This window comes from Coregonus lavaretus, assembly GCF_964263955.1.
Source record: "Coregonus lavaretus genome assembly, chromosome: 23".
NCBI lineage: Eukaryota > Metazoa > Chordata > Actinopteri > Salmoniformes > Salmonidae > Coregonus > Coregonus lavaretus.
This window is the reverse complement of record NC_140010.1, coordinates 24717193-24741526: the sequence shown is the minus strand read 5'-3', so window position 1 is coordinate 24741526 and position 24334 is coordinate 24717193. Positions and strand designations below refer to the sequence as shown.

Below are 24334 nucleotides of genomic sequence, written 5' to 3'. Positions count from 1 at the left end.
GAAAAGCAAGTCAGGTAAAAAGCTTATGTCTTAATTAAAGGGGCAGTGTTGTATTTTGAGACAGGCTTGAATATGCAAATAAGCCTACATTATCTCATTCTCTGTATGGTAATTAGAATTGTATTTTGTAAAGTGGTTTCTTGCATCATACAACACAATACAATGCAACACAAGACCTAACATTTGCTCAGTGCCCCAAACAATTAGAGCGAACATTGGTCACGAGCGTTGTAGCGTTATTAGCCCAGTTATAGCTCATTTCTAGTCAGCAATGGGGGAGTGGTTGTTTCCTACAAGAGCACAAAACGTGTGCATTTCCAGCCAGCCAGCTTTGAAAAGCAAGTCAGGTAAAGATTTTTTTCCCTATAAGGGGCAGTGTTGTATTTTGGGGCAGTGTTGTATATTGAGACAGGCTTGAACAAGCTAAGTAGCCAATAGTCAGAGGGTAACATAATTTGTCTGATTCTCTGTCATAATGGTATGGGAATAATAATGAATTGTATTTTGTAAAGTAGTTTCTTGTCTGAAGGACAAGTGGATAAACAGGTTTGTGTCAATTCCTACAAATCTCATGGAATGTAGGCCTACATTGAACACCACACATTGGCTGCTACTGTAGGCTGAATGATAGAACAGCTATTTCCATGTTATGGGATGCATTTTCTCCATTGTTTTTTTATGGTAGGCCACTCTGATAGGCCTACATTATGATCAAATAGCCACAGTAGCCTACTTGGCCACCGTTATAACTAACTTAAAGCGGGTACAGCCTCATTGTTCACAGTAAACGTGCGGCAGAAGTTGCACAGAATTTTCACAATGTTCAAGTTTGCGCTCAGCAGACCGGAAATTTGCAAAGTGTCAAATACGTAACAATTATTCTAAATGTCCATAGCCTTAATTAAATATGTTTGTATTTTGAGGCATTTGGAGAATTGAGGCATCGTTATCTTGATACCATGCTGAGAAAACAAACTGTCTGTCTGTTGCTATTGGCCACAATGGCCTGGCAAATAGTCTTCATTAATTATGTGGCCCATGTCTGGGTTAAAGCATCATGGCCTACATACAACTATAAACAACATTCATAGGGCTCTGGTCAAAAGTAGTCAAAGGTTTGGACACACCTACTCATTAAAGGGTTTTTCTTTATTTTTACAATTTTTTTACATTGTAGAATAATAGTGAAAACATCAAAACGATGAAATAACACATATGGAATCATGTAGTAACCAAGAAAGTGTTAAACAAATCAAAATATATTTCAGATTTGAGATTCTTCAAATAGCCACCCTTTGCCTTGATGACAACTTCGCACACTCTTGGCATTCTCTCAACCAGCTTCATGAGATAGTCACCTGGAATGCATTTTAATTAACAGGTGTGCCTTCTTAAAAGTTCATTTGTGGGGGATAAGTTCATTAGAGTTAACAGCCTCAGAAATTGCAGCCGAAATACATGCTTCACAGAGTTCAAGTAACAGACCCATCTCAACATCAACTGTTCAGAGGAGACTGTGTGAATCAGGTCTTCATAGTCGAATTGCTGCAAAGAAACCACTACTAAAGGACACCAATAAGAAGAAGAAACTTGCTTGGGCCAAAAGTTTGGACACACCTACTCATTCAAGGGTTTTTCTTTATTTTTACATTGCAGAATAATAGTGAAGACATCAAAACTATGAATGGAATCACGTAGTAAACAAAAGTGTTAAACAAATCAAAGTATATTTTATATTTCTGAATCTTCAAATAGCCAGCTTTGCACACTCTTGGCATTCTCTCAACCAGCTTCACCTGGAATGCTTTTCCAACAGTCTTGAAGGAGTTCCCACATATGCTGGGCACTTGTTGGATGCTTTTCCTTCACTCTGCGGTCCGACTCATCCCAAACCATCTCAATTGCGTTGAGGTCGGGGGATTGTGGAGGCCAGGTCATCTGATGCAGCACTGAAAAATGGATGCACTCACTAACTGTAAGTCGCTCTGGATACGAGCGTCTGCTAAAATGCAAAATGCAAATGCTAATGCTAAATGCAAATGCGCTCCATCACTCTTCTTCTTAGTAGTAAAATAGCCATTACACAGCCTGGAGGTGTGTTGGGTCATTGTCCTGTTGAAAAACAAATTATAGTCCCACTAAGCCCAAACCAGATGGGATGGTGTATCGCTGTAGAATGCTGTGGTAGCCATGCTGGTTAAGTGTGCCTTGAATTCTAAATAAATCACAGACAGTGTTCATCAGCAAAGCACCGCCACACCATAACACCTCCTCCTCCATGCTTTATGGTGGGAAATACACATGCGGAGATCATCCGTTCACCCACACCGCGTTCACAGACACGGCGGTTGGAACCCAAAATCTCCAATTGGACTCCAGACCAAAGGACACATGTCCACCGGTCTAATGTCCATTGATCGTGTTTCTTGGCCCAAGCAGGTCTCTTCTTCTTATTGGTGTCCTTTAGTAGTTGTTTCTTTGCAGCAATTTGACCATGAAGGCCTGATACACACAGTTCCCTCTGAACAGTTGATGTTGAGATGTCTGTGTTACTTGAACTCTGTGAAGCATTTATTTGGGCTGCAATTTTTGAGGCTGGTAACTTTAATGAACTTATCCTCTGCAGCAGAGTTAAATCTGGGACTTCCATTGATGTCTTCACTATAATTCTACAATGTAGAAAATAGTAAAAATAAAGAAAAACCCTTGAATGAGTAGGTGTGTCCAAACTTTTGACTGGTACTGTGTATATATATATATATATATATATATGTTTTATTGTCACATACAAGGGATAGGTGCAGTGAAATGTGTTGTTTTACAGGGTCAGCCATAGTAGTACAGCGCACCTGGAGCAAATTAGGGTTAAGTGTCTTGCTCACCTTGTCGACTTAGGTATTCGAACCAGCAACCTTTCGGTTACTGGCCCAACGCTCCAACCACTAGGCTGAATAGGGTTCCATTTGGAACACACCCTACATCTCAGATTTGCAACATGCAACATGTTTACAAAGCATGATTGCTTGAGTTCCCCATAAATAAAGGGATGTCATTTTCTCCTCGTTATCTTGCTTGTACAGTGTCACAACAAAGTTATCAACCAGGTAGTCTTTAGACTGATATTTTGAAAAACAGAAGCTTATAAAGGGGATCACACAAAATCTCACACACAAGGGAGTGGGATGTGCTGATGCCTACCCATTGGAACAAGTAATAGGAGTAGTAACAGAGGAGAGAGAAAGCAGACTCCTCTGTCCTCTTCTTTCAGGTCTGCAGCCGCCTCACTATTAACTAGCACACATCCATCCACTGTGCCTGTGTCTTCTACAGAGGGCATACAGTGAGGGAAAAAAGTAATTGATCCCCTGCTGATTTTGTACGTTTGCCCACTGACAAAGAAATTATCAGTCTATAATTTTAATGGTAGGTTTATTTGAACAGTGAGAGACAGAATAACAAAAAAATCCAGAAAAATTTATGTAAAAAATGTTATAAATTGATTTGCATTTTAATGAGGGAAATAAGTATTTGACCCCCTCTCAATCAGAAAGATTTCTGGCTCCCATGTGTCTTTTATACAGGTAACGAGCTGAGATTAGGAGCATACTCTTAAAGGGAGTGCTCCTAATCTCAGCTTGTTACCTGTATAAAAGACACCTGTCCACAGAAGCAATCAATCAATCAGATTCCAAACTCTCCACCATGGCCAAGACCAAAGAGCTCTCCAAGGATGTCAGGGACAAGATTGTAGACCTACACAAGGCTGGAATGGGCTACAAGACCATCGCCAAGCAGCTTGGTGAGAAGGTGACAACAGTTGGTGCGATTATTCGCGAATGGAAGAAACACAAAATAACTGTCAATCTCCCTCGGCCTGGGGCTCCATGCAAGATCTCACCTCGTGGAGTTGCAATGATCATGAGAACGGTGAGGAATCAGCCCAGAACTACACGGGAGGATCTTGTCAATGATCTCAAGGCAGCTGGGACCATAGTCACCAAGAAAACAATTGGTAACACACTACGCCGTGAAGGACTGAAATCCTGCAGCGCCCGCAAGGTCCCCCTGCTCAAGAAAGCACATATACAGGGCCATCTGAAGTTTGCCAAAGAACATCTGAATGATTCAGAGGAGAACTGGGTGAAAGTGTTGTGGTCAGATGAGACCAAAATCGAGCTCTTTGGCATCAACTCAACTCGCCGTGTTTGGAGGAGGAGGAATGCTGCCTATGACCCCAAGAACACCATCCCCACCGTCAAACATGGAGGTGGAAACATTATGCTTTGTGGGTGTTTTTCTGCTAAGGGGACAGGACAACTTCACCGCATCAAAGGGACGATGGACGGGGCCATGTATCGTCAAATCTTGGGTGAGAACCTCCTTCCCTCAGCCAGGGCATTGAAAATGGGTCGTGGATGTGTATTCCAGCATGACAATGACCCAAAACACACGGCCAAGGCAACAAAGGAGTGGCTCAAGAAGAAGCACATTAAGGTCCTGGAGTGGCCTAGCCAGTCTCCAGACCTTAATCCCATAGAAAATATGTGGAGGGAGCTGAATGTTCGAGTTGCCAAACATCAGCCTTGAAACCTTAATGACTTGGAGAAGATCTGCAAAGAGGAGTGGAACAAAATCCCTCCTGAGATGTGTGCAAACCTGGTGGCCAATTACAAGAAACTTCTGACCTCTGTGATTGCCAACAAGGGTTTTGCCACCAAGTACTAAGTCATGTTTTGCAGAGGGGTCAAATACTTATTTCCCTCATTAAAATGTAAATCAATTTTTAACATCTTTGACATGCATTTTTTTGTTGTTATTCTGTCTCTCACTGTTCAAATAAACCTACCATTAAAAGTATAGACTGATCATGTCTTTGTCAGTGGGCAAACGTACAAAATCAGCAGGGGATCAAATACTTTTTTCCCCTCACTGTATGTGCCCCCGTAATCTCCTGGCATCAGCCATCTCAACCCTCCTCGCCAACTGAATTATGTAAACCCAGATTAAGGATTTGGGCAGAAACAGATCTGCCCTCTCAATCCAGCGATCGATGCCACAGATGCATACATTCAACAATGCTACTTATGTGATTCACAACCTGGGTATTTATTCAGATCTGTACCTGTGCGTCAGAGTTAGGCTAAAGTCGTAAACACATTGTGGGCGGTAAGGTAATTTGTTGTGATTTGAGCCGTCTCATAACACTGTTTATGAGAACATGAGAAAGATGCATTATGTCAAGAACAATCAGTGTTTGTATCAGTACAGAAGTGGATAACTAGCCTACATACTGAAATTCATTGCAGAGCACTTGTGGTGAAAAAGCAAAACGCAAACACTTAAGTAAATTGCTGAGGGAGTCTGATCTCTTTAAAAACGTGCTACTGCCCCCCGTCCTCAAAGTCTTTTGAAATCTAATCAGATTGCCAGTCCTCACCATGTCCACTGCATTAGGATGGAAACCCGATACGTCTGCTGGGAGGAAGGATAGGAACTTACTCAGCTGTGACCAGGTCCTTGAATTAACAAAATGCTGCCATCTGATTCTGAACTGATCATACAATTCAACCTGGCATGATATTGCATGTTGTAACTGCAGTTAATTTCTATAATTTAGCCAGTTCAGATGGGACAAAAACAGTGTATTATTGTATGAAACAACAAAACATCACATTTTACAGCAGAGGAAACATGTCCCATCTACATCAAATAAAAACGAAAGACAGGATTGTCACCAATCAGATCATTATAAATGTAGCAAACAATGCGTTGGTCATTCAGCTCATCGTTCTCTAACAAGTAGGAGACATGCTGTCCACAGAACTAGAATGAGTTCTAATTCTATTTATATGATGCTGCCCTACCTGAAGCGCAGCGACTTGGGCAGGTGGGAATTCCTGGCTCTCCTTAAGAGTGAAGAGGAGGCGCTGGTCGCCATGGTGGCCATGCTGATGCTGTTGTATGGTCCTTACTGGGAGTCACTCACATTAGTTAACCATGGCAGAGAGCGGCTGCAGCTCTGACCATTATCCCTGACTCCTTCTGGCTCTAATGCCTCTAAAGTCCACTTTCACTACTCTGGCTCACGGGGCAGGCAGATGTTATCCACGTGGGCGTAGAGCCCTACACAGTGACAGATGTCATGTCAGCCTGAGGAAAGCTGACAGTACTATACGCACGTAGCCTACCAGCTACCCGCTCAGCCACTAGCATAGATAGATACAGTACTTATTTATATGGCCGCTAGCCTGTTCATCACTAACTCTGTAGTCTACAATCTGCACAGAACAGTCAGAGAGTGAGTGAGTATCTGTGTAATGGTAGACGCTGCATATTTTGCCTGGCGCATGGAGCTGCATATCAACACGGTCGGCACGGCCCTCGGCAGGCAGCAAAGAGCCCAGCATGGGGAAAACCGCCCCTCAGAGCAAAGAGGAAGCCCGCCAGACAGGGACCCGCAGGGGGAGGAGGAAGGAGGGGGGCAGGCAACTCACTGACATTGCCTACTGTCTGCTGCCCCTCTGCCCCCTCCTCAAACCAATACTGTTCAGCAAACTCACTGGAGCGTTGAGAACCCTAAATATATCAACATTAGCCCACTGTTCAGACCAACGGAGGGAGGAAGCTCACTGTGGATTACAGTTGGCTTGGTCTTGGTCTCACATGCACGGATACAACAATGCCCAATTGTCCTATTATATTGACTGCATGCGAGGGAGGGAAGAAAGCAGTCAGGCTTACAGTAAGGCCATTATTTCACAGGCTTATAATCCTGGAATCAAAGACAGATTTCTCAGAATAGCACTCAGGACTGATAATGGATGGGAACATAAGGTAAGATGTGGCTATCTTCTTAAAAGGCTGTACAAACGCTGTATAATAAACTAGCACCTTGGTAACGAACCCCACACTTCAGACAGGTTATTACATATTAATGTAGTACCTGCACTTTGTGTTACACACAATACACCACAGGAGATGCTCCCTCTGTCATTACTTTGACTTGTCACTGCCCCCCCGCCTCTCTTCCACATTTTTACATCTACAATATCATCTAAGAGGATATACTTTTGTGGTGAAAAATGAATAACCAAATTAGGATCAGTAGATAGGCCTAAATCCACGCCCAGAGAGGCAGAATTAAGAAAAGAGATGTGAATTGGCGATTCAGTTCCTTGGTATTGAAACATAAAAAAAATGGAAGGAGAGAATTGAATAGCCTACCTGTCATTTTCTGAAGGTCTCAGGGAGGGCAGTCTGAAGCTGGTGTTGCGGTCCAGTTTGGTCTGACTCTTCGTCCGATTTATGGATCCCTTCAGTCGTTTGCTGAAAAACCCCTGAAAGATACAACAGAAGAAATGACCTTTAGGAGGAGTGCTACACTCAGAGACGCACATTTAGTAGTATGTATGGAAGTCTACTGCGGGCATCAGCTGTTGTTGCAATTAGTCTGTTTGCATCGGGAGAGGTGTTGTAGCAATGAATGGCCAATGTGTCACACACGTCATAAACTCTGTCAGTTCAGAATTTCAAACGAATGTTGTGTAATGTGTAGCCTACATAAGAATATAATGAAGTTGTGCACAATACTGTCAAATACTTTTGTATTCTCATTTTGTGATATAGTAACTACAGTGTGACTGACCAGCTGACCACAATTACCAAGTTGGGGAATGAATTCCATTGTCATGCTCCGGTGACACACAGGAAACTGAACAGCGTGTTTGGTTGTGTATTGTGAAATAACCCCACTCAGACTGAATACTATGACGAGGTCAGAAAGAATAGACACATTGAAACCGATAGGGGACTTGTCTTGAGTCAGAGCTGAGACAGAGACAGGAGTGTATTCAGTGACCTTTAACCCCAGTATTACTCACATCTAACACCCAATCACTTCCTTTAGCTTTTTCTGCTTAATTTACAGTAAAGGGTGAGATATCAAATAAAACATGATCAGGATATATATGCAATTGTTGTTATTTCATGACTTAATTAAAATGGTTGAAAGAAGTAACTTGTAACTTTGAAATTATTCATAGTCAGTTATTGTACATCTTGGAAAATAAAATATATTGTACTCCAAGTAGTGTACAATGCTTACCCTGGCCTGTCTACTGATATAGGATATGGTAATGCAACACTGAGTGCATATTGTGACCTCTGACAGTGAGAGAGTATTGCTGCACAGGGAAGTCTGCACAGGGAAGCCATGTTACTTATTAGCAAATCTGCAATAAACACTAGGAAGTGCACTCCACTATAATAGGTGTTAATATGCTCTGTAAAATGATTCACAATGAGGAGAGAGTGAAATAGATAATTGTTTGTCCACAGAGAGGACGAGTACAGGAAGTCTTTGTCAGCTTTTTGTCACTCTCATTCACCTTGGCAGTGTGGAGGAGGTGAGTTTCAAACGGCTCATTTTCAGTCAGAGACAATAACAGCACAACCCTCTCCCCTCTGCTCCCATGGGTGCCTGAATTGATAAAGCCTGCCATGTCAGCACAAGTGGACAGCAGCCATCACTTTGACTTGGTCCACAACCAGCAACTGGTTGGGGGGTATTACAGTTTCCATCAAGTAGATAGAAGCTACTCCATAGTGAGGGCTGAGAGTGCCAGGGACCTAGACATCTCTAAGTAGGAGTGCTGTTCTAGAATCAGTGTTGCCTTTTAGATCATAATGAATACGATTACATTACTGATCCTATCAGCATTCCCACTCTGAGTGACACCCTGAATCACTCTTACTTGACACAGCCAGGTTACACCATTGGGAACATTCTCACATGAATCATCTACCTACTAGCGGAAGTAGGCTAGACCCTTTGGTGAATCTAAAACGATCATCATGACATATAGAAAAAGACTGAAGCTAGCAGAGACTTTTTTAAAGTATATGTTTCTCTTCAAATGTAGAAGTTTTCTTTCCAAATGTAGAAGTTGTTCTTCATCTATCCTTAACAAAATGTTATAAATGCATAACAGGAAGCCCTATAACAGGCCAGAGATTTGAGTAACGGTGATGCATGGCCCAATTCTTTTGGTTATAAATATCACCAAAAGCATGTCTCTGCATTTTCATAGTCCCACTTAGTCTCTGATTAGCAAGCAAAAGTTTTCTAAGATATACTGTATATCATAACACTCTTCCATATTTACTTCACAACAACAACTACACCGAGTCTGTTCTAGACTTCAAGTCTACGTCTGAGAATTTGAAAAATGCTGATGTTCTATGCGAGAAGCTATAGTAAGGTAAGATTTAGCTAGATACACCCACAGAGATCCTATTAAATTAGTTATATGCGTAATTCTATGGATAAACCCTCCTCCTTAGCCCAACACAATAATGACAAGTACTGCTTCACTTTGAGGACGAGACCAGAATGACATGAATCAGAATGTAGCTCTATGAGAGACATGGGGGTATAACAGGTAGTCTAGCGGTTAAGAGCGGTGGGCCAGTAAACTAATCCCCGATCCGGCAAGGTGAAAATATCTGATGTTCTGCCCTTGAGCAGTTAACCCCCAATAACAACAGCTCCCTGGGTGCCAATGACGTGGATGTCGATTAAGGCAGCCTCCCGCACCTCTCTGATTCAGAAGGGTTGAATGCATTCAGTTGAAACACATTTCGGTTGAATGCATTCAGTTGTGCAACTGACTAGGTATCCCCTTTTCCTTTTCACTAACAAGGTTGATGGCTCCAATCAATGCTGACTGGGGCTGCATTCCAAATTGCACCCTATTCCCTACATAGTGTACCCTTTGGGCCCTGGTCTAAATTACTGCATTACAGTGCATTCAGAAAGTATTCACACCCCTTGACTTTTTTCACATTTTGTTGTGTTACAAAGAGGGATTAAAATGGATTTAATTGTCATTTTTTTGTCAACACTCTACATAAAATACTCTAACATTCAAGTGGACGAAAAATTCGAACATGTGCCCCAAAAAAATACATGACAAATAAAACACTAGCATGTCTTGATTACATAAATATCAACCCCGAGTCAATACATGTTAGAGTCACCTTTGGCAGTGAGCTTTGCACACCTAGATTGTACTATATTTGCACATTATTATTTTTGTTGTGTTGGATTTGCCCCAAACATAACGCTTTGTATTAAGGACATTAAGTTAATTTCTTTGCCAAAATTTGTACAGTTTTACTTTAGTGTCTTATTGCAAACATCATGTTTTCGAACAGTCCTTCAGCTTAGCATCCGCTTCATCTGGCCTCTTGTAGCTCAGTTGGTAGAGCATGGCGCTTGCAACGCCAGGGTTGTGGGTTCGATTCCCACGGGTGGCCAGTATGAAAAATGTATGCACTCATTAACTGTAAGTCGCTCTGGATAAGAGCGTCTGCTAAATGACGTAAATGTAAAATGTAAATGTAAATCTGACCACTTCCATATTGAGAGCGTCCCTGGTACTTCCTCTTTGAGTTTTTGCTTGTAAACAGGAATCAGGTCCGATTTCCCAAATGGAGGGCGCGGGAGAGCTTTGTATGCGTCTCTGTGTGTGGATTAAAGGTGATCTAGAATTTTTAGCCCTCTTGTTGCATAGGTGACATGCTGGTAGAAATGAAGTAAAACTGATTTTATTTGTCCTGCATTAAAATTACCAGCCACTAGGAGCGCCGCCTCTGGATGAGCATTTTCTTGTTATCTTATGGACCAATACAACTCACTGAGTGCGGTCTTAATGTCAGCATCGGATTGTGGTGGTAAATAGACAGCTATGAAAATTACAGATGAAAACTCTCCTGGTAAATAGTATGGTCTACAGCTTATCATGAGGTATTCTAACTCAGGCAAGCAGAACCTCGAGACTTCCTTAATATTAGAGATTGCGCACCAGATGTTGTTAATAAAGAGACAATCACCACCACCTCTGATCTTACCGGACTCTGCCGTTCTGACCTGCCGGTGCAAAGAAAAACCAGCTAGATTGATATTATCCATGTCCTAGGATGGAATAGGAAGACCATGTTTATAGCGGAGAGTTTTACACACTGACTGAGCAACTGAAAGCACATGGCCATCAATGGGGCTCTGGGGAGTTTTAACTGAAATAAAGCCTAATCAAGTGCAGGCAGGGTTGGGTCTGCAGTCTGCCCATATGCTTCAAACAAGAGAAGAACTTCTGGATATCAAAAGAATATAAAGTATGGATTAAAATCACTTCAACAGCAACAGAAAATATTAATGGCTTCCTAATTGTTTCCAACATAACAGTTATTGTACGTCAAACGGCAACTGTACAAAGAGGCTTAAAATGTCTAACGTGTGCGTTTTTTCCGGAGGGGTTTGTTGTAAAGCAGAAGACAAGTTTCCGTTGGACATCTGTGTACATTGGACAATAAACTAATTTTCTAATCATAGCAATAGCACTCACCGGTACTTTGAAGGGGGATGAGTTGGGTACGTCCAGGGATATGTTCTTCTCTGAACTCCCTAGGCCTGAGATACTCCGCCTCCTGGGGGACCTCTCAGCAGACACTTCTGTGGACAACAGACAGAGAGAGAAGGAGAGCGAGCGACAGAGAGAGAAGGAGAGCGCGAGATCGAGAGAGAGCGACAGAGACCGACAGAGAGAGAGAGAGAGATTAGACAGGACAAACAAGAGGAGTGAGTCTGCACTTTACTCCACTAACTCACTACTACTCAATCAATCTAGCTAGCTGCCTTGACACCTGGACTGGGTGAGGTTGAGTTATATGAACACAGATGCTGCCACATTTGGGAGAGGGAGCCAGAGTGATCGGTGTACAAACTGTCGACGACATCTAGATCACCCAGAAAGAGATCGAGGTGGGCTGTATCGAGCAAGCAATTACATCAGGCCACAGGCTGCCAGGAGTCTGTGTTGTGGTCCCCCAAAAGACAAGCCATAGCATTGAATTAATGCACTAACTCAAGTTTTTTTTTTATCATCTCAGAATGCTATTCAGAGGGGTCTGTAATTCATTGACATTGAGGTTCCTGCTATAAGGTCACATATTGTTATTTGCTACCCTGTAATCCTCAGTGAACATGCAGGATGATAAAATAAAAACATGACAATATTAATCAGTTCCTCTGTAGAAGAGAGCTATTTATGGTCTGTTCTGACATGCTATTCTGTCTCTCCCGGTAAGCTCGGTAAGGTTACGGCTATCTGTGTCAAGGATGAGGATGGACTGAACCCACATTTATTTTTCCCTCCGGTGATCTCAGTTTACAGTGGCAGGGCAGGGCCATTGGACTCCAGCTGCTATGCCCCAGTAAGCCTGGGCACCGAAGTGTCAGCTCAGCCAAGCCAGGTCAGGTTAGAGGCAGGAGCAGTCCCTCCACTGAAAAACACCCTAATTTCTCATCCCTGAGTCCCTGGCTATGTCCCAAATGGTACCTTAATACCTTTATCAGGGGTCAGCAACAGGCTGCCCATGGGCCAAAAAATACAAATCCCCAGTAATTCAGCAAAACATTTATTCAATGTATGTTATCTGTTCCCAAGTATTGACACAAACAAAAAAAGAGAAATACAATGGCTATAGAAAGTCTACACACCCCCCTTGGATTTCTTCACATTTTATTGTGTTACGAAGAGAGATTAAAATGGATTTACAGTGCATTCGGAAAGTATTCACACCCCTTGACTTTTTCCACATTTTGTTACGTTACAGCCTTATTCTAAAATGGATTAAATACATGTTTTTCCTCATCAGTCTACACACAATATCCCATAACGACAAAGCAAAAACAGGTTTAGACATTTTTGCAAATATATAAAAAATTCAAAACAGAAATAAATTTATTTACATAAGTATTCAGACCCTTTGCTATGAGACTCGAAATTGAGCTCAGGTGCATCCTGTTTCCATTGATCATCCTTGAGATGTTTCTACAACTTGATTAGAGTCCACCTGTGGTAAATTAAATTGATTGGACATGATTTGGAAAAGCACACATCTGTCTATATAAGGTCCCAAAATTTACAGTGCATGTCAGAGCAAAAACCAAGCCATGAGGTCGAAGGAATTGTCCGTAGAGCTCCGAGACAGGATTGTGTCGAGGCACAGATCTGGGGAAGGGTACCAAAACAATTCTGCAGCATTGAAGGTCCCCAAGAACACAGTGGCCTCTATCATTCTTAAATGGAAGAAGTTTGGAACCACCAAGATTCTTCCTAGAGCTGGCTGCCCGGCCAAACTGAGCAATCGGGGAGGTGACCAAGAACCTGATGGTCACTCTGACAGAGCTCCAGAGTTCCTCTGTGGAGATGGGAGAACCTTCCAGAAGGACAACCATCTCCGCATTACAACGCCAGAAAAAGCCACTCCTCAGTAAAAGGCACATGACAGCCCGCTTGGAGTTTGCCAAAAGGCACCTAAAGGACTCTCAGACCATGATAAACAAGATTCTCTGGTCTGATGAAACCAAGATTGAAGATTGAAGGCCTGAATGCCAAGCGTCACGTCTGGAGGAAACCTGGCACCATCCCTACGGTGAAGCATGGTGGTGGCAGCATCATGTTGTGGGGATGTTTTTCAGCGGCAGGGACTGGGAGACTAGTAAGGTTTGAGGGAAATATGAACGGAGCAAAGTACAGAGAGATCCTTGATGAATACCTGCTCCAGAGCGCTCAGGACCTCAAACTGGGGTGAAGGTTCACCTTTCAACAGGACAACGACCCTAAGCACACAGCCAAGAAAACGTAGGAGTGGCTTCGGGACAAGTCTCTGAATGTCCTTGAGTGGCCCAGCCAGAGTTCGGACTTGAACCCGATCGAACATCTCTGGAGAAACCTGAAAATAGCGGTGCAGCGACGCTCCCCATCCAACCTGACAGACCTTGAGAGAATCTGCAGAGAAGAATGGGAGAAACTCCCCAAATACAGGTGTGCCAAGCTTGTAACGTCATACCCAAGAACACTTGAGGCTGTTATCGCTGCCAAAGATGCTTCAACAAAGTACTGAGTAAAGGGTCTGAATACTTATGTTAAACGTGACATTTCATTAATTTTTTTCTCATTATGTGGTATTGTGTGTAGCTTGATGAGGGTAAAAAACTATTTAATCGTTTTTAGAATAAGGCTGTAACGTTAACTTTTAGGGAAAAAGTCAAGGGGTCTGAATACTTTCCGAATGCACTGTATAATTGTCATTTTTGGTCAACGATCTACACAAAATAATCTAATGTCAAAGTGGAAGAAAAATTCACAGATGTTTTTAAAAGATTTATGAAAAATAAAACAGTAATATACCTTGATTAGAAAAGTATTCAACCCCCTGAGTCAATAAATGTTAGAAACACCTTTGGAAGCGATTACGGCTGTCTCTTTTTGAGTAATTCTCTAAGAGATTTGCACACCTGTATTGTGCAATATTTGCCCATTATTCTTTTCAAAATTCTTAACGCTCTCTGTCAAGATGTTAGGGATCATGGCAAGACAGCAATTTTCAAGTCTTGCCATAGATTTTCAAGCAGATTTAAGTCAAACGTGTAACTTGGCCACTCAGGAACATTCACTGTCTTTACATTTACATTTACGTCATTTAGCAGACGCTCTTATCCAGAGCAACTTACAAATTGGTGCATTCACCTGATGATTGCCAGTGGGACAACCACTTTACAATATATACAGTGGGGAGAACAAGTATTTGATACACTGCCGATATTGCAGGTTTTCCTACTTACAAAGCATGTAGAGGTCTGTCATTTTTATCATAGGTACACTTCAACTGTTGTCAACCGTGATGGCGAGATCATGGAGCGGGCAGTCCTGCCCCGGGAGGAAGAGCAGCACCGTCTTGCCGAGGTTCAGCTTGAGGTGGTGATCCACTTGGTAAGCAACTCCAATGTAGATTTGGCTTTGTGTTGTAGGTTATTGTCCTTCTGTAAGGTGAATTCCTCTCCCAGTGTCTGGTGTAAAGTAGGTTTTCCTGTAGGATTTTGCCTATGCTTAGCTCAATCCTGTTTCTTTTCATCCTGAAAAACTCCCCAGTCTTTGCCGATGTCAAGCATACGCATACATGATGCAGCCACCACCATGCTTGAAAATAATGAGGCAGTTACTCAGTGATGTGTTGTGTTATGCCCCAAACGTAACACTTTGCATTTAGGCCAAAAGGTGTATTCCTTTGCAGTGTTTTTTTGCAGTATTACTTTAGTGCCTTGTTGTATACATAAGCATGTTTCGGAATATTTTTGTTCTGTATATTTATATTATTCTTTTCACTCTGTCATTTTGGACATTATTGTGGCACTACAATGTTGATCCATCCACAGTTTTCTCCCATCATAGCCATTGACCTCTGTAGCTGTTTTAAAATCACCAATGGCCTCATGGAGACATCCCTAAGTAGTTTCCTTCCTGTCCTGCAGCTCAGTACAGAAGGACGACTGTATTTGTGATGTATCTGGGTGGTTTAATACATCATCCACAGCATAATTATTAGCTTGACCATGCTTAAAGATATATTCAATTTCTGATTTGTTATTGTTACCCATCTACCAATCCCTGCCTTTCTTAATACACTTTCGAAAAGCTCCCTGGTCTTTGTAGTTGAATCTGTGCTTGGAATTCAACAATTGACTGAGGGACCTTACATATGTACTGTATGTATGGGGGACAGAGGAAGGGATAGTCATTCAAAAATAATGTCAGCCCCTATTATTTAGTCCATATAACTTAAGGATTTGTTAAGCCAAATTCTACTTCAGAACTAATTTAGGCTTGTCTAAACAAAGGGGGTGACTACTTCAACTGTCACGGTTTCGGCCGAGGCTGCTCCTCCTCCTGGTTCGGGCAGGCTTCGGCGGTCGTCGTCCCCGGAGTACTAGCTGCCACCGATCTATGTTTCATGTTCGTTTGGTTTTGTCTTGATGTTGTACACCTGTGTCTAGTTAGTCCTCGTTAGTGTCCTATTTAAGTCTCGTTGTGTGTGTCTGTGTTTGTGTGTGATTGCTCTTCTGTTTTGGTGTTTGAGCTACGTACTTCCCTCCAGTGTTTGGAGAGGTTTTCGCACATGTTAGTGCGCCGTTTATTTTGACGCCTGTGTGCGCCGTTATTTCGCCTCCGGGCTTATTGTGCTCACTTACTCCGTGAATATTTCACTAAAGTCTTTTGGACTGAGCTTCTGCGTCCTGCGATTGATTCCTGCACCACACCCACCTTCAGCACCCCTTGACATCAACAGGCAAAACGTCAGTATAGGGACAAAGTGGAGTCGCAATTCAACGGCTCAGACACGTCGCGAACACCGACGTCTTGCTTCCGGACAAGCTAAACACCTTCTTTGCCCACTTTGAGGATAATACAATGCCACCGACGTGGCCCGCTACCAAGGACTGTGGGCTCTCCTTCTCCATTGACGACGTGAGTAAGACATTTAAGCGTGTTAACCCTCGCAAGGCTGCCGGCCCAGATGCCATCCCTAGCCACATCCTCAGAGCATGCGCAGACCAGCTGGCTGGTGTGTTTACGGACATATTCAATCTCTCCCTATCCCAGTCTGCTGTCCCCACATGCTTCAAGATCATGCATATCACCTCTACCTTACCTGCCACCCTAGACCCACTTCAATTTGCTTACCGCCCCAATAGATCCACAGACAATGAAATCGCCATCACATTTCACACGGCCCTATCCCATCTGGACAAGAGTAATACCTATGTAAGAATGCTGTTCATTGACTATAGCTCAGCATTCAACACCATAGTACCCTCCAAGCTCATCATTAAGCTCGAGGCCCTGGGTCTGAACCCCGCCCTGTGCAACTGGGTCCTGGACTTCCTGACGGCCCGTCCCCAGGTGGTGAAGGTAGGAAACAACACCTCCACTTCGCTGATCCTCAACACTGGGGCCCCACAAGGGTGCGTGCTCAGCCCACTCCTGTACTCCCTGTTCACCCATGACTGCATGGCTAAGCACGCCGCCAACTCAATCATCAAGTTTGCAGACGTCACAACAGTAGTAGGCTTGATTACCAACAATGACGAGACATCCTACAGGGAGGAGGTGAGGGCTCTGGGAGTGTGGTGCCAGGAAAATAACCTATCACTCAACGTCAACAAAACAAAGGAGCTGATCGTGGACTTCAGGAAACAGCAGAGGGAACACCCCCCTATCCACATCGATGGGACTGCAGTGGAGAAGGTGGAAAGCTTGATGTTCCTCGGCGTACACATCACTGACAAACTGAAATGGTCCACCCACGCAGACAGTGTGGTGAAGAAGGCGCAACAGCGCCTCTTCAAACTCAGGAGGCTGAATAAATTTGGCATGGCACCTAAAACCCTCACAAACTTTTAAAGATGCACAATTGAGAGCATCCTGTCGGGCTGTATCACTGCCTGGTACGGCAACTGCACCGCTCGCAACCGCAGGGCTCTCCAGAGGGTGGTGCGGTCTGCCCAACGCATCACCGGGGGCAAACTACCAGCCCTCCAGGACACCTACAGCACCCGATGTCATAGGAAGGCCAAAAAGATAATCATGGACAACAACCACCCGAGCCACTGCCTGTTCACCACGCTATCATCCAGAAGGCGAGGTCAGTACAGGTGTATCAAAGCTGGGACCAAGAGACTAAAAAACAGCTTCTATCTCAAGGCCATCAGACTGTTAAATAGCCTTCACTAGCACATTAGAGGCTGCTGCCTGTGATTAGCAATCACTGGCCACTTTAATAAATGGAACACTAGTCACTTTAATAATGTTTACATATCTTGTATTACTCATCTCATATGTATAGACTGTATTCTATCCTATTCTACTGTATCTTAGTCTATGCCGCTCTGACATTGCTCATCCATATATTTATATATTCTTAATTCCATTGCTTTACTTAGATTTGTATATGTTGTGAAATTGTTAGATATTACTTGTTAGATATTACTGCACTGTCGGAGCTAGAAACACAAGCATTTCTCTACACCCACAATAACATCTGCTAAACACGTGTATGTGACCAATAAAATTTGATTAGATTTTTATTCAACGACTGTATTTTAGTTATTTAATTTTTATTAATTTGTAAACATTTGTAGAATTTTCTTTTCACTTTGACATTATGGAGTATTTTGTCTAGATCAATGAAAAAATTACAATGAAATGTATTTCAATCCCACTTTGTAACAGTTCCAGGGGGTGTACACTTTTTATAGGCACTGTATGTGATCGTGTCTCAATGTATGTAATTATTGATATTTTCAAATACAAATCTCTTTTTATGCTTAGTTGTGGTCAATTTGCAGTGTACAAATTATTATAATTATGTTCCGCCCCCCCGACCATCCGTTTCGCCAAAAATCAGCCCATGGCTGAATCTATACTGAAAAAATATATAAACGCAACAATTTCATTGATTTTACTGAGTTACAATTCATATGAGGAAATCGGTCAATTGAAATAAATTCACTATGCATTTCACATTACTGGGAATACAGATATGCATCTGTTGGCCTCAAGATCTCGTCACTGTATTTTTGTGAATTCAAATTGCCATCGATAAAATTCAATTGTGTTCATTGTCCGTAGCTTATGCCTTCCCTTACCATAACCCCACCGCCATTATGGGGCACTCTAGTTCACAGCGTTGACATCAGCAAACCGCTCGCCCACACAACGCCATACACGTGGTCTGCGGTTGTGAGGCCGGTTGGACGTACTGACAAATTCTCTAAAATGATGTTAGAGGAGGCTTATGGTAGAGAAATTAACATTAAATTCTCTACCAACAGCTCTGGTGGACATTCCTGCAGTCAGCATGCCAATTGCATGCTCCCTCAAAACTTGAGACATCTGTGGCATTGTGTTGTGTGACAAAACTGCACATTTTAGAGTGGCCTTTTATTGTCCCCAGCACAAAGTGCACCTGTGTAATGATCATGCTGTTTAATCATCTTCTTGATATGCCACACCTGTCAGGTGGATGGATTATCTTGGCAAAGGAGAAATGCTCACAAACAGGGATGTAAACAAATTTGTGCACACAATTTCAGAGAAATACGCTTTTTGTTTCTGGGATATTTTATTTCAGCTCATGAAACATGGGACCAACACTTTACATGTTGCGTTTATATTTTTGTTCAGTGTAGTTTCCAACCCCTGACTTACAGTGCATTCAGAAAGTATTCAGACCCCTTGCCTTTTTCCACGTTGTTACATTAGCCTTATTCTAAAATGGATGAAATTGTTTTTTTCCCTCATCAATCTACACATAATACCCCATAATAGAAAATCAAAAACTGGTTTTTAGAAACCAGAAATATCACATTTACATAAGTATTCAGACCCTTTACTCAGTAGTTTGTTGAAGCACCTTTGGCAGTGATTACAGCCTTGATTCTTCTTGGGTATGAAGCTACAAGCTTGGCACACCTGTATTTGGGGAGTTTCTCCCATTCTTCTCTGCAGATCCTCTCAAGATCTGTCAGGTCTTTCCAGCTATGTTTGATTGGGTTCAAGTCCGGGCTCTGGTTGGGCCACTCAAGGACATTCAGAGACTTGTCCCGAAACCACTCCTGTGTTGTCTTGGCTGTGTGGTTAAGGTCATTGTCCTGTTGGAAGGTGAACCTTCGCCCCAGTCTGAGGTCCTGAGCGCTCTGGAGCAGGTTTTCATCAAGAATCGCTCTGTACTTTGCTCCATTCATCTTTCTCTCGATCCTGACTAGTCTCCCAGTCCCTGCTGCTGAAAAACATCCCAACAGCATGAAGCTGCCACCACCATGCTTCACTGTAGGGATGGTGCCAGGTTTCCTCCAGACGTGACGCTTGGCATTCAGGCCAAAGAGTTCAATCTTGGTTTCATCAGACCAGAAAATCTTGTTTCTCATGGTCTGAGAGCCTTTAGGAATGATGGATGCCACTGTGTTCTTGGGGACCTTCAATGCTGCAGACATGTTTTGGTACCCTTCCCCAGATCTGTGCCTCGGCACAATCCTGTCTCGGAGCTCTACAGAGAATTCCTTTGACCTCATGGCTTGGTTTTTGCTGTGAAATGCACTGTCAACTGTGGGACCTTATAAAGACAGGTGTGTGCCTTTCCAAATCATGTCCAATCAATTGAATGTAGCACAGGTGGACTCCAATGAAGTTGTAGAAACATCTCAAGGATGATCAACGGAAACAGGATGCACCTGAGCTCAATTTCGAGTCTCATAGCAAATGGTCTGAATACTTATGTAAATAAGGTATTTCTGTTATTTCTTTTTTATACATTTGCACACGCACAAAAATAACTGTTTTCGCTTTGTCGTTATGGGATATTGTTTGTAGATTGATGAGGGGGAATAAACAAGTTTTACCAGACAAGATAATGAACTGAGATAACATCTAAACTAGAGCAACACCACACACGGCAACGAATCCCACATTTCAGACAGGTTGTGAGACACAGCTTGCAGCAGTCAGCATTATTAAAAAGATTACTTTGCAAAGTGCTACATCAAGTTCTCCCTCAGACACTGTGCTCATGGCACTCCTGGCTGCAGCCCGGTTGGTCTTATAAATGGTGCATGCATCATAATTCAGAGCCGAGTATGTGAGCGGAGTGGGGGCGGCGCAAGGAGCGGAGCGGCGTGAGGAGCGGAGCATGCCCAATTTGACTGGAGCGCAGAGAGTTTCCCAAAGGCTGGAGCGTAGCGCTGTAGCTCACTTCACGAGCTCAGAGCATGCCCGGCCCAGCATGCATTTATTTGTAAGCTATTTGTGTGCTGATATAGCCCCTTGCTTTAGCTACAGTCATGGAGTTCGCTAAATATTTTCATAAAGAAACTGATAAAACACCAGTGCAAAAATCAAGGTGACTTTACAAAGATGATGAGGACCAAGAGCAAGAGAGGGAGTGTGGTGATATAGTATCCACAACTAAAGAATCATTGTGGAATCTGAAAAGACACGCATCCCGAAAGCATGATAGTGTACTATATGCACATGCAAACAGAAAGGAACGAGGTGCTTAGCTAGCTAAGGGTGTCATTGTAGCAAAGTATTTATAAACAAAAAAAAACAATCTCTTAAAACTTTTGTTCATTTTCGTTCTATTATCTATACAATAGGCTATTATTGATTTTGGCCCAATATGCCTGACATAGGAGCTTTCTGTTTTGATAGGGTTATTTTGCCTTAAAACCTTTAGGCGTACCTATAGAAAAATACAATATTTTGTTTCATGATTTAGCTTTGTTCATCTTAATATTGGAATAATTGAAAGAAAAGGCTATCATAATTCATGTTACGGCTGGGCGATATATCGAATTAATTTGAATGAATGTTTTTGCACGATATTCCAAATGCCTGTATTGCAAGAATCTATTTTTTGTTTTTGTTGTTTTTATGAGCGTTTATGTCTGCTTGTTTTCATGTTGTCTTTTTGGTCTCGTCTCCTTCGCTCCTTCTGTGCTGTGTCCGCCTTTTAATTTACACCATATTAAATTAAGATTACGAGATGCTCATGTCTCCGCCCTAACAATTGGAGTTGTTGTCCGAAAGGCGGGAAAGCAGGCGACAAGGTTAGGTCCAAAATAAATCCATAGAAACGCATTGGGTTTATTTTGGACAGATTTTGGCGAGTAAAACCTCTCGCTTCGCCTCTTCCTCTCTGTTTACACACACATACACTAAGCCCCTGCCACTCACACCAACAAAGTTCAGAGATTACTTCTTCCTCTCCGACAAGTGTTTTCAACTCACTATTTGCATTTGAGGTTTGGTCCAACAGAATCGGTCATATGGACATTGAGACATTATTTTACTGTAATAGAGTTTAAGTTAACCTTTCTAACGATACCCTTTTTATGTCTCAACTACTCAAATTGTGCGCAGAGCACACACTACTAAAACAGGAGTATCAATGAACATTGATTCTGGAATATTCATGCTCAGTTCGTCGCGCGCGGCTTTTGTCAAAGACTGTTATACTAGCTGTTTAGTCTTTTTTATAAATGTACAATACGCATAAATCACAATTATATAAGGAATTGGCAACTCGTTCTTATTTTGAGAAATAAGGTAGGCCACTTGATTTCAACATCTGAACAAAGTGGACAGGCTAGCATGCTGTTTAAACAGTTGGAGACAGACAGAAGGGTGTGTTCATAACAATTCAACTGTTCTGTGTTGTTTATGTGTCTAGGCTTATTTTGGTGCTAATTTAAGGTAGACTATCATTAGGCTAATTAAACTTTAATGTATATTTATAGAGAACGAGACGCAGCAGCAACGCCATGATGGGGTTAGTGGACTGATCCAGAAAGTGGGGAAACTTGTGAAAAGTGTTAGGAAGAGTACATTGAACACAGAGGAAAGGGACAGATTGGGAGTGCGTCCCACATCAGCCTGCATGACAAGATGGAACAGCCAATTACGCATGATTGAATCTGTGTTGAAGTTGTTCGAAAGAGACCGAAGTCTACCTCCGATGCAAAACTCACCCTAAATGAAGTGCGTCGGCTACAGGTCCTGGTGGAGGTTCTGACACCACTAGCTGACCTCACCGATAATATGCAGAACGAGTTGGGGACCCTGTGCATGATTCTCCCTGCCGTGTCTGAAATAAATAAACTGTTGACTACCGTGTCTCAGTCCATAGACATTGCTGCTTTTCCAGAAACACTATCAGATAACGTCTCCACTTGGTACAGGCAGTACTAGAATGATAAACATCTTGTCCTAGCCGATGTCCTGGACCCCAGGTTTAAAACTGAGTGGGTGATAAGGGATGAGCTGGTGCGACCTCCTTGTGAAGGAAACAGAGGCATCTGCCTCTAACCCTAGGAAGCTCTTCGCCACCTTCTCCTCCCTGCTGAATCCTCCTCCCCCCTCCTCCCTCTCTGTGGATGACTTCGTCAACCATTTTGTAAAGAAGGTTGACGACATCCGATCCTCGTTTGTTAAGTCAAATGACACCGCTGGTCCTGCTCACACTGCCCTACCCTATGCTTTGACTTCTTTCTCCCCTCTCTCTCCAGATGAAATCTTGCGACTTGTGACGGCCGGCTGCCCAACAACCTGCCCGCTTGACCCTATCCCCTCCTCTCTTCTCCAGACCATTTCCAGAGACCTTCTACCTTACCTCGCTCATCAACTCATCCTTGACCGCTGGCTATGTCCCTTCCGTCTTCAAGAGAGCGAGAGTTGCACCCCTTCTCAAAAAACCTACACTCGATCCCTCCGATGTCAACAACTACAGACCAGTATCCCTTCTTTATTTTCTCTCCAAAACTCTTGAGCATGCCGTCTTTAGCCAACTCTCTTGCTATCTCTCTCAGAATGACCTCCTTGATCCAAACCAGTCAGGTTTCAAGACTGCTCATTCAACTGAGACTGCTCTTCTCTGTGTCACGGAGGCTCTCCGCACTGCTAAAGCTAACTCTCTCTCCTCTGCTCTCGTCCTTCTAGACCTATCTGCTGCCTTTGATACTGTGAACCGTCAGATCCTCCTCTCCACCCTCTCCGAGTTGGGCATCTCTGGCACGGCTCACTCTTGGATTGCGTCCTACCTGACAGGTCGCTCCTACCAGGTGGCGTGGCGAGAATCTGTCTCCGCACCACGTGCTCTCACCACTGGTGTCCCCCAGGGCTCAGTTCTAGGCCCTCTCCTATTCTCGCTATACACCAAGTCACTTGGCTCTGTCATATCCTCACATGGCCTTTCCTATCATTGCTACGCAGACGACACACAATTCATCTTCTCCTTTCCCCCTTCTGATAACCAGGTGGCGAATCACATCTCTGCATGTCTGGCAGACATATCAGTGTGGATGACGGATCACCACCTCAAGCTGAACCTCGGCAAGACGGAGCTGCTCTTCCTCCCGGGGAAGGACTGCCCGTTCCATGATCTCGCCATCACGGTTGACAACTCCGTTGTGTCCTTCTCCCAGAGTGCAAAGAGCCTTGGCATGACCCTGGACAACACCCTGTCGTTCTCCGCTAACATCAAGGCGGTGACCCGATCCTGTAGGTTCATGCTCTACAACATTCGCAGAGTACGACCCTGCCTTACACAGGAAGCGGCACAGGTCCTAATCCAGGCACTTGTCATCTCCCATCTGGATTACTGCAACTCGCTGTTGGCTGGGCTCCCTGCCTGTGCCATTAAACCCATTCAACTTATCCAGAACGCTGCAGCCCGTCTGGTGTTCAACCTTCCCAAGTTCTCTCACGTCACCCCGCTCCTCCGCACACTCCACTGGCTTCCAGTTGAAGCTCGCATCTGCTACAAGACCATGGTGCTTGCCTACGGAGCTGTGAGGGGAACGGCACATCCGTACCTTCAGGCTCTGATCTGTCCCTACACCCAAACGAGGGCATTACGTTCATCCACCTCTGGCCTG

The 24334-nt window shown here is 43.3% G+C and overlaps 1 protein-coding gene across 3 annotated transcripts in view; it reads right to left on the bottom strand.

The window, feature by feature from the left end:
• The window catches only part of LOC311150822 (ras GTPase-activating protein nGAP-like), a 112723-nt gene that overhangs the window by 28655 nt on the left and 59734 nt on the right, over window positions 1–24334 (bottom strand). For all 3 annotated transcript variants that reach the window (XM_084188360.1, XM_084188358.1, XM_084188359.1), the window contains exons 4-5: window positions 11406–11512; window positions 7225–7337 (exon numbers count right to left, since the gene is read on the bottom strand). In XM_084188360.1, coding sequence (XP_084044486.1) covers window positions 7225–7337; window positions 11406–11512 — 220 coding nt within the window. The remainder of the gene's footprint in view (window positions 1–7224; window positions 7338–11405; window positions 11513–24334) is intronic.